The sequence below is a fragment of the Hippocampus zosterae genome, chromosome 20, assembly GCF_025434085.1.
Source record: "Hippocampus zosterae strain Florida chromosome 20, ASM2543408v3, whole genome shotgun sequence".
Taxonomy (NCBI): Eukaryota; Metazoa; Chordata; class Actinopteri; order Syngnathiformes; family Syngnathidae; genus Hippocampus; species Hippocampus zosterae.
The window spans coordinates 311949-322364 of record NC_067470.1 but is presented as its reverse complement, the minus strand read 5'-3'; the positions used below and the strand labels follow the sequence as shown (position 1 = coordinate 322364).

Sequence of the window (10416 nt, the reverse complement as noted above, 5' to 3'; positions counted from 1 at the left end):
AGGTAAAAAAGATGTTTTAAAAAAACGTTTTTTTTTAATTATTGTCGTGTTCCTGCACATTGCACCCTAAGAAATCTCTCGGTTTCGCTTTCACAAAAAACTATTTCAAAAAATTAAATAAAGCAGGTCACCTCCAAACTACGGCGGCGCGTGGCCGCACCTCGCCGCCTTTTTACTTACTTTCAACATGAACAAACTGTAGAAATTTCAAACGAGATTGGCTTTGATGTGCTATTGGATGCAAAAGGCCCATTTTCTTCGACTTGCGTTCCAAATGATATGCGCGTGACCGCCCCCTACTGACCTTCAAGGATAACTGCATGGGCTTTGTCACCCTCCGCAATTAAACCAACACGAAAGTGCTTGTAAGACAATTATTTTTGTTCAGCTTTATTTTTTTCCACGTGCCAAACAATGGAATTTGCAGGTTTTTACAAGAATACAAATTCAGTTGTGATTTCCACGGGACTTGTCCAACATTTGTCCCGCCTCAGTCGTGGGTCTGCATGTGTGCGGCCAAACTGCTGCGATGAGCGTAGCTTCCGCCGCAAATCGAACAACTGAAGGGTTTTTCTCCCGTGTGAGTTCTCACGTGTGATTCCAGATGTCCCTTTTGATAGAATGTTTTATTACAGAACGGGCAACTAAAAGGTTTTTCTTCCGTGTGCGTTTTCATGTGTGCTCTCCAGTTTTGCTTAAAAAAGAACGTTTTCTCGCACAATGAGCAACTGAAGGGTTTCTCTCCCGTGTGGATAATCATGTGGGATTTGACGCTCTCCTTCCGGGAGAACGTCGAACCGCAAACTGAGCAAGCAAAGGGTTTTTCGCCGTCGTGTGTCCTGGCGTGCGATCTTAGATGCGCCTTTTGAGCAAATGTTTTACCACACAACGAGCAAAGAAAAGGTTTTTCCCCCGTGTGCGTCCTCATGTGTGATTCCAGATGTCCCCTTTGATAGAAGGTTTTATCACACGACGAGCAAACGAGAGCTTTTTCCCCATCGTGTGTTCTCATGTGCGATTCTAAATGTGGACTTTGAGAGAACGTTTTATCGCACAACAGGCCAACAAAAGGTTTTTCTCCGGAGTGTGTTCTCGCGTGCGATTCCATGCTGATCTTTTGAGCGAAGGTTTTACCGCAAGTTGAACAACTAAAGCGTTTTCCTCCAACGTGTTTGCTCATGTGCGTTCTCAAGCTTTGTTTAAAGAAGAATGTTTTGCTGCACGCCGAGCAACTAAACGGTTTCTCCCCCGTGTGGGTTCTCATGTGTTTTAACATGCCGTTTTTTAGAGTGAATGTTTTGGCACAAATTGAGCAGCTGAAGGGTTTTTCTCCTGTATGAATTCTCACGTGTGCGACCATGTTTGGCTTCCGGGTAAACCTTTTACCACAAATCGAGCAGCTGAAAGGCCTTTTATGCCCGTTCACACTCGTCTCCTTTTCAGAGCATTCCAACCGTTTGTCGTCATCTTCGCAGACTTTGTCGCTCTTTAAAGGTTCGTCCATGTCGTCGCTGTCTGATAAAGGAGCTAAGAGGTTGCCCGGTGGCGCTCGTCCACAATTTTTTCCACTCGGACTGTGACGAGGAAGCTGCGACCGTTCGGGTAGTTCGTTTTTGTCGTCTTCACTCTTGACAAAGACGACAGTCAGCGGCAAGTGGCTGACATCAAACTCCTCCTCTTCCTCTTTAACGTGGGGGAGGTGTGGATCATCTTCATCGCTCTTAAAGTGGGAGGGCTGCGTAGCTCCCCCTTCTTCTTTAACGTGACGGGCCTGTGGATGTTCCTGATGGCCAGTCAGCCGCTGGATGTCTGCAAGAACACGAGCGACACAAATACAGTTTGGATTGCGCCAACAGGTTAAATATGCGTGACTCCGTTTAGGGGCAAAAAAAGTCTGGAAACTGAACGGGTAACACAATGTATACATTTGTGAGGTTTCTTTTCTGCAAAGCGTTGTCTTCTTTTCACAACATTTCAACTATTTGTCGTCACCTTCACAGTCTTTTGCCATGCCGCCGCAGTCTGACTGTGGAGCAACGAGGTTGTCTGCTGGTGATCCTCCGCTTGGACTGTGCAAATGATTCTGCGACCCCTCGAGTGGTTCGGTTTCACTCTTCATGGGGACATCAGTCATCTGAAGTCTGGTATGTTCCACCAATTGCAGCAGAGGGCTGAAAAGTGCTTCCCCATGACCTATCGGCTACCGGGCGTCTGCAGGACAGGCGAAACAAACACAGTATGATGAACTATGAAATTTTGAATTACGTCAGACTGGTCAAGCTAAAAAAAATATGCAGTGGTAGCAGGCACGAGGACAGAAATGGTTAATTTAGCCACAAAATGACGGGAGAAAAGCATATCCTTTTTACAGTGTAAATGTGTTTATCCGCATACAGTTCAAATTAACTTGTAGTAAACGCGATCACATCATCCTATATTTAGCAGTACGATCGTGCCGTTGTTAGGACGGTAAACTAACTTTGGTGCAAATGGAACATTTTTATAATAACGAAATAAACCTCGTAAACTCCAGTCATAACATAGCCTTCATCGTGTTTTGATCTCACTTGTTTATTCTTTGCAAAACGGGCACAATTAGCGTAACGTTTTGCACACTCTTATAAGATGAACAAAACGTTGTTTCGATAACATTAGGTCGAAGTTTAATTTGTAAGATGGCCTTCAAAGCGTAAGACAATTTCAGTGTTGCAAACGTATACTCGAGCTATGTTGAGGGCATTTTCTTTTTCGCTCTCGTACGAGAATATCAGTTTTTGGAAAAGTGCAACTATTTTGTCGGCGTGAGCAACTAGACACTTCCTTACCAACTTCCTCAACATTAAGAAGACGGTGATTCAGAAAGCTCAACAACAACACTTGACGCTCAGTAGTCCACTTGAAGCGTTGAATGCTATCCTAACTTCCGCCTTTTCTTCTTCTTTAGCCAAGTCATGTTGAACGGTGGTTGGCAGCGTAAACACTGCCACCTATTGTTCAAAAACGATTACTGATTTGAGACACAGTTTACATTTGACTCGTTTACATTTAAGATGTTCACCAAAAAAACGTCATCTAGAAGAGCTCACATTTGCATATTTCTATCTAGTCATGTTACCCCCTCCACAAAATGGAATGCCTTGCTGTTTTATGATTGGAATGCCTTCTCAAAATTCTTTATTAGCATTAAATGACCGCGATCCAACACGTGAAACCCAAAATGATGACAGACATGAGATTGTTTTTGCCCGCCCGTTGCTCTTTTAGCTTTGCGACATTGTTAGCCCAAGGCTTGGGGAGAAACCTCCGGAACGACTACAGAGCTTCAGCGTCATCGCCTCGTGCTCCTTTCTCTCTCTCTCTCTCTCGCCTTTATTATGTTGCCAGTGTTTCGAAGGAAGCGATGACGCATCTGCACCCGCTTGTCATCTCGCCTTTATTTCAGGCTCTCGGGCACCAGCATCGTGTTCAGCACCACCGCCTCACGCCTGTCGCTGCGGCGTGACAAATTGAGGCTTAGATGAACGCACGAGAGTGGAAAACAGACACATGTGGAGGGGAAGAGATGATGACATTTTGAAGGTAGCTGTTTGGGGATTTAGTCCATTTTGTATCATCTCACTTCACAAGGAGAGATGTCATGTCAAATTCAGACGGGGGACAATTCATGATCGTTTTGTTTCTTCCACTTTTCAAATCAGGAAAATGAACTTCTGAATTCAGCAGTGCATCAAACAATTGCTCTTCCATTGTACATGCCAGTATGCCACAAGGGCGCAGTTTCATATTGTTGTTTTTCCCGCTAATCCTGCTGAATAACAATGCAAAAGCATCGCCGCTATGAATGCGCCGTGAGCCAAATTAGTGTTGTGCTACATGCAGAAAACATACCGCAGCCAGAGAGCGAGTGGCTGGGTGTGCTTTCCAAGGTTGTAATTACATTCGTTCCGCGAGGCCTAAATTCATTAGGAGGCCTTTTTTTTTTTGTTTTTGGTCTTAGGTCGTCATTACAACCTCAGGCTACAAGCATTGCAGCTCTGATGCTGCAACCCCCGAACAACGCCCAAAGGCATCCCAGGCAGATTTGTGATGTTTGTTTGTTGCCTCTTGACGTTTTCTGTCATGGATCCAGCGGGCGTGGCTCACGTTTAAGAAGATATGAGGCAAAACCAGAGGACAGATCAGAAAGAGTCAACCACCTGTCGCTGTCGCCTGTTCATCAACTCAAGACTGAGCCATAACATCAACAATTCGGGTCTTGGCGGAGGTCTTCACTCGACTAGTCAGACTCGTGTTGCTTTGGATGTCATGGGATGTACTTAATGATGTGCCTCGACTTGGATATTATTAGCACGTCCCGACCCACGTCACGCTGTTATTTTTACGATTCCCCCCCTTGTGCAGTAGTTCGGCTCAAAAATATGAGTCACCGTTTTCTGTTTTGGGGAGACACACTTGTGCTGTTATCAGGTCAGGCCAGACAGCAAACGGGAACTATTATTCCCCTCCCTTCGAGACGACATGAATTACTAATGTGCCATCACATCAGCGGCCATCTTTGGTTTTACTGCACGACATTAAGTGGTTATTAGCGTGCGCGCCAGCAGATGTGGCCTGATGACGTTCGCCGGTAGGGACGGTGATTGCATGAGAGGACAGGCCTCCAAGGCAAAAGGACTTTGTTTACCCAGAGAGGGATGCAAACAGAAGGGGCAGGTGCGTGCGTGTGTGTGTGTGTGTGTGTGTGTGTTGTGAGGATAAGCGGATGGGAAAATGAATGAATGAATGAATAAAGTTCAAATGGTGACCTTCCCCATCTGCAGTTGAGTAAGATGGTGGTCGTTAAGAACCCTCTCCACTAATCAGGCTATTTCGTCATCAAAAAGCCCCCCTCAACTCCGTCAAGCTGGAGCGGGCGCAGAAAGAGAAAGAGGAAGAGGAACGACAAGCACCCGCCCCCCCGGTCCCCTTCCCCTCCTCCCTTCCATCTTTATCTTCAGCATCAGCAGCAGCAGACCCTCAGCTTCATCATCCCCGACGAACGCCACGTTTGGGAGCGTCGAGAGCGCGCACCCACCCAGCGTTCGTCTCGATGCCGCCCCAACCCCCACCGCCTCTCAGATGCGCGTTCCACTCCAGTCCGAGGGCTTGAAGATGCAGGAGAAATGGCCGTGGGGACAAATGACGCTCAATCTTCTTTTATGACCCACGAAGCAGTCTAAAGAATACAAGGTAAGACATTTCTTCAGTTCCCGCCTCACCCCCCTCGCACGCCCAAACAAGGCAAATACGACCACCTGATAAAGAGTGTGTGGAAAATTGATTCATGACTCCTAGAAAGCAATGCATCCTTTCCTTTTTTGTTCCTATACGCAAATCCGCTGGGCTGACATTTTAAGTACTGGATAGTGGTTTTGCTTCTCGATAACAATAATTCAGATTGTTACGAGCAATCGATAATTGCCAACGTGTGTTCTAATCGAGCGAGAGCTCAACGACACCGTGTCGGAGGCGAATGATGGCTTGTGGCTGCCCCCTTGTGGTCGTCATGTCCTAAAAGGCACGCAGAACGTTTATTGATCACGTGTCACAAGGGAAAGAAAGAGGAGAGTGGGGAGTGTGTGTGTGTGTGTGTGTGGGGGGGGGGGTTCCTCACATTAGCTTTTTAGCCTTTCGACCTTTTTAATCTACTTGTGTCGCCATGCTTTAAATGGGCCGCATTGGTATTGCGTGTGTGCGCGCTCTTGTTACGTAATGTCAACCCCCCCATCACCCTGAATCAGCCTCACACCACTTGCCGACGTGAGGCTGCGTGGCATATATCCTTAGACAAAACACCACAATATTATGACCACTTGCGAAAAGAAAAGAAAAATGATGCAATGAACACGATCTCATTTTCACTCCTAGTCAGAAAGGTGTTCATGTATTCATGTGGGTGGAGCATAACAAAGTTGGGCAATCTTTTCATGAGTTGAAATGAAATCGGCTGTTTGTGACAACATGAAAATGAGAAATCCATGTAGCAGGAAATATGATGTTGACTCACTTGATTTGCATGAGTGCCCCCCCCCCTTCCCCCCCCAAAGAAATGATGGCAGGGCGGATCTGGTTGAGCTTGACACACGCACTTCATCTCATTTTTTAAGTATGTCAGCAGCTGTGCTATTTTTTTCTTTCTTTTTCTGTGCGTGGGCGAGGTTGCACAAGGGAAGAAATATGCAAATGTGGCCCTCGACTGTCTTTGACAAGCCTGATGAAATGAAACATCCCTCCCCACTTCAAGATGCCGCACGCCGGTACTGAAAGCAGCGGCTCAACATTTTCAACCATCTCAAACCGGTCTCAATTTCGGTGCATTTGCAAATGTTAAACCGCCGAGCGTCGGGTCTGAGATCCTTCCCCAAAGAGCGCAGTTTGAGAGTTTCCTCCGCATGGATGTCCGGGTTCGCCCTTAAAGATGGGGCGAGAAGCACGCTTTTCTGAAAGGGGCTTAGAACAGAGCCGCTGCTCCTCCGCATTGAGAGGAGCCAGCTGAGGGGGCTCGAGCATCTGATTCTGATGCCTCCTGGACCCCTGGGCCCTGGCCGGCGAGGTGTTCTGTGCACACCCCGGCGGGATGAGTCCCATGAGGACCCAGGACTCCCTGAAGAACTGGACACAGTGGCTGGGTTGAGGGAGGCTTGGGCTCCCTGCTGAATTTGCTGCCTCAACGTTACCTCATATTAGCGGAAGAGGGTGGAAGGACGAACTGCGCATATTCAGGGCTTAACTGTACCGTATGTCTGTACTGTCCTAATGATCTCCCGCCGCATCTCTACAGGCTCGAGTTTGGATTCCTGAACCCATACGGACATGTCGTCGCCCTCGCTGCCGTACGGTTCCAAAAAGCGGGTCAAGATTCACCCCGACGCGGTGACGGCAAAGTACGCCGCTCACTTACCCCAGCCGGGTGACGAGGGCTACGACGACGCCCCTTCCTTCGAAGACTTTGGCGCCTTTGCCGAAGCCAACGTCGGGAAGAGGCTGGTGACTGAGAGCAAAGGCGGCAGGACTTTGTTTGGAACGCTGGAGACCCAGGCCAAGCCGGCCGGCACCCCCAGGGACAAGGGGGTGGGCGGTCAATTGGCCAGTTTCGGCGAGGCCAACGCGCTGGCCTCCAGGGCTACCTGGATGGCCCTTTTCGGGGCGGCGGTCGCTCACGGCTGCGTGGCCCTGATCACCCGTCTGGCGGCGGAGCGCTCCAAGGTGCCCTCCCTGGAGTTGCTCTTCATCCGCTCGGTGATCCAAGTGCTCTCCGTCCTGGTGGTCTTCTACCGCCGCGAGGCTCCCTTCGGACCCAAAGGCTACCGACTGCGTCTCTTCTTCTACGGCGCCTGCAACGTCATCTCCATCACGTGCGCCTACACGTCCTTCGCCATCGTGCCGCCCAGCAACGGCACCATCATGTGGCGCGCCTCCACCACCGTCTTCAGCGCCGTGCTGGCGTTCCTCTTGCTGGACGAGCGTCTGGCGTACGCGGACGTGGTGGCGGTGGTGGGCAGCGTCTTCGGCCTGTGCCTGGTCACGGTGCCCAACGTGGCGGACGAAGACAAGTCCAGGCTGGGTTTTTGGAAGGAGGCTTTCGGCTACACCATGACGGTGATGGCCGGCCTGACCGCCGCGCTCTCCATGATCGTCTACAGAGCTATCAAGGAGCGGGTGAGCATGTGGACCGCGCTCTTCACTTTCGGCTGGACGGGCACGGCGTGGGGCGCCTCCACTATGTTCATCATGCAGGAGCCCATCGTTCCCTTGGACGGCGAGACTTGGGGCTATCTGATCGGGATCTGCATCTGCTCCACCGTGGCGTTCCTGGGCGTCTACTACGCCCTCAACAAGTTCCACCCGGCCTTAGTCAGCACCGTTCAGCACCTGGAGATCGTGGTGGCCATGTTCCTGCAGCTCATCGTGCTGAGGATGATCCCGTCGCTCTACGACGTGCTGGGCGGCTCGGTCATCATGATCAGCGTTTTCGCGCTCACCGGACTCAAGCTGTACCGGGTAAGCAGGGCCGTCCGGCAGGATTACCAGGAGATCCTCGACTCGCCCATCAAATGAGAGATTTGTGTCCTTCCCAGTCTTTGTTTTACAGCGGCGGTTCTCAAACTGGGGTCCCTGGGATCCCTGTGACGTTTGCGAGCCCTCCTTTGCTATTCACTCGTTCTTTTACGGAAAGTAGCGTAGATCTAGCGCTTGGAAAAACAAACGGAGCAGGAACACAACTTCCCGAATACGGCAATCGAGTCATAAAGTTGGCCGCACTGCGTGTGCCTTTTGAAAACAAGCTCTTCTCTGTTCGCAGTCAGGTTGTTCGAGTCGAGTCCTGCTTACTTAATTTTAAGTCGGGTGTGGGCAATTATTTTTTACATCATTCCCCCTTCCTCCCTATGCTCTGCAACTTAACCGCGCCACCTGGCGTTTAAATGCCTGTCATTACAAGTCCAAATGAAATGAATGCAGTCGTTGACATCCAACCGTAATTGTGTTGCAACCTTCGGCGGGCCGGATTAAAAAGACCAACGGGCCGGATATGGCCCGCGGGCCGTAGTTTGCCCACCACTGGTTTAAGTGGCGCTTGTGTTGAAGATTTCTGCCCAATCAGGGGTCCCTGCACCCAAAAAGTTTGAGAACCCCCCCCCCCCCCCGCCTTCAGTGTTTGTTTAGTTGCTCAATTCAAAGAATGTCTGTGCCGTCATCGGATGATTTTTGTGTCGTCGTGCCAGTTGTTGGAAGAGTGCCGGTCATGTGACTAATGTCTTAATATTTTTACGTGAAATGAAAACAATGTGATATGGTGATCTTTCTTACTCCCCTCTGATATGTTCGTGTCAAGTTGTCAGCAGAAGAGAAAAACGGCGAGCAATTTTGTGGGTCTATTAAAGGAGACATATTCATGGATTTCCCCCCCGCCAATTTAAAACACTCCCCATGCGTCTTTAAAAACCGACCTTTTCTACAAATATCCCAAAGATGAAGAAATCCACCACACGTTTTGCTCTCTATTTGCCTTGCTGAAATCAGCCCTCATGCCAGCCGTGTACAAGCGGGCCAATGTTAAGTCAAGCTTTAGTTACCCTGGCGACCAGGGGCAGAGGCTTCGCGGCCTGGCTTTCGTCATCTCGCCATTAAGTGTATGCGTAACGCTGCATCTTACCGGTGAGTTTGTGGCATTGCGGGCTGCCATTTGTCTCTTTTAGGTTTTACTTGGCTATCTCTCCGTCGCTGTGTGTTGGTCGGTTCTTACCTCCTACTTACACCACATACTACTCGACTCCATGTATGTGGTGTATGGGCACCAATCTGTTACATAACAGCTAAACTGGCTCAAATAAATAGTCTCACTCCAGTGTTATCGACTTCTTAGAACGGGAACATCAGCCAGGTGTGTTTTTGGTCATGCATCGTAAGTGTCAACAACTCATCCGTTATAGTCACGGTGATGCAACAAACACAAACGCGTTTATCGATTTGATTTCTTTTTTGACAGCAGAACCATTTGGAGTTGAACACCAGCCGGTTTTTACATTCTGAACTGAAGTTAACCTCGGTGAACACAATGGTCATGGACAATCATGGACGGAAAAAATCCTATTTGTGGTCTGTTGGCAAGCTTCTATATTCACAGTCGTGCAAATTATTTGTTCGTATTGTGCTGGACAGCAACATAGTTTCCCTTAATGTCTGACATCATAATAGATTTTCCCCATCAATTTGTGGTCAAACTCTAAACTGTAGCATTTTTCCGGTTTCACTGTACGTGCCATTTGATTGCTCGTCAACAAGGTTGCAAACGCAAAGAGCTCCGTGGCGTGTATTTGACGTCGCTTTCAAAACGTATTCCCCGAGGTCATTATTAAAAATGACCCTGCCTTCTGATGAGAACATGGCGGCCATCTGTTCTTACCCAGGCCAGGCGCGTGACTCATGTTGCCTGCTGAGTCCCCCCCTAAAAAAAAAGCAAATGGGCACTTGTACTTCTCAATATGGTCGCTGAAGGGCGCTGACGACTCACTTTTTAGTCATCCAAAGTGAGTTGACATTGAGTGCGGTAACTGGTCATGAATTGTGAAGGCAATTGTTTTTATTTGACATGATAACTATGCAGCTGGATACATTGAAGTCACAACCCATGCTTTCATTTCAACTGCTGCAGCAGTCATAGCACAGATGTTGAATGTTACACATTTTTCTACACCAAATCACTCATGCAAGTTTGCAACACAAAGCATTTATTGTTTATAAAATCATTTTTGTTTTGAAAACATTCACGGCCGCGATAAACGGCATCGCTCGTGGTCTCTCAACGTACAACTTCATTTTGTTTTTAATAAATATTGCATGTTTGCTTCTTCGATCAATGTTGATCACCTCAAATCG

General features: G+C 48.5%; 2 protein-coding genes and 1 long non-coding RNA gene across 4 annotated transcripts; 1 reads left to right on the top strand and 2 right to left on the bottom strand.

Moving 5' to 3' along the window:
* Positions 1–419: 419 nt before the first annotated feature.
* On the bottom strand, positions 420–2134 carry LOC127593152 (gastrula zinc finger protein XlCGF8.2DB-like). 2 transcript variants are annotated; one of them, XM_052054410.1, is made up of 3 exons: positions 1993–2134; positions 960–1809; positions 420–623 (listed from the first exon to the last, which is right to left on the bottom strand). In XM_052054410.1, the coding sequence occupies exons 1-3, from the start codon at positions 2132–2134 to the stop codon at positions 491–493; spliced, it is 1125 nt and encodes a 374-aa protein (XP_051910370.1). In that variant the 3' UTR covers positions 420–490. The 2 variants fall into 2 exon arrangements, with proteins under 2 accessions (XP_051910370.1, XP_051910369.1); XM_052054409.1 differs by having other exon boundaries at positions 420–1809.
* A 2897-nt stretch (positions 2135–5031) lies between these two features.
* slc35g2b (solute carrier family 35 member G2b) lies at positions 5032–8362 on the top strand. Its single transcript, XM_052054416.1, has 2 exons — positions 5032–5229; positions 6821–8362. Exon 2 carries the CDS (start codon positions 6853–6855, stop codon positions 8095–8097), a length of 1245 nt encoding a protein of 414 aa, XP_051910376.1. The 5' UTR covers positions 5032–5229; positions 6821–6852; the 3' UTR covers positions 8098–8362.
* Positions 8363–8742: 380 nt separating this feature from the next.
* On the bottom strand, positions 8743–9448 carry LOC127593168 (uncharacterized). The gene is made up of 2 exons (XR_007960341.1): positions 9182–9448; positions 8743–8788 (listed from the first exon to the last, which is right to left on the bottom strand). It is a non-coding gene; the product is annotated as an uncharacterized LOC127593168 (long non-coding RNA).
* Positions 9449–10416: the final 968 nt, after the last annotated feature.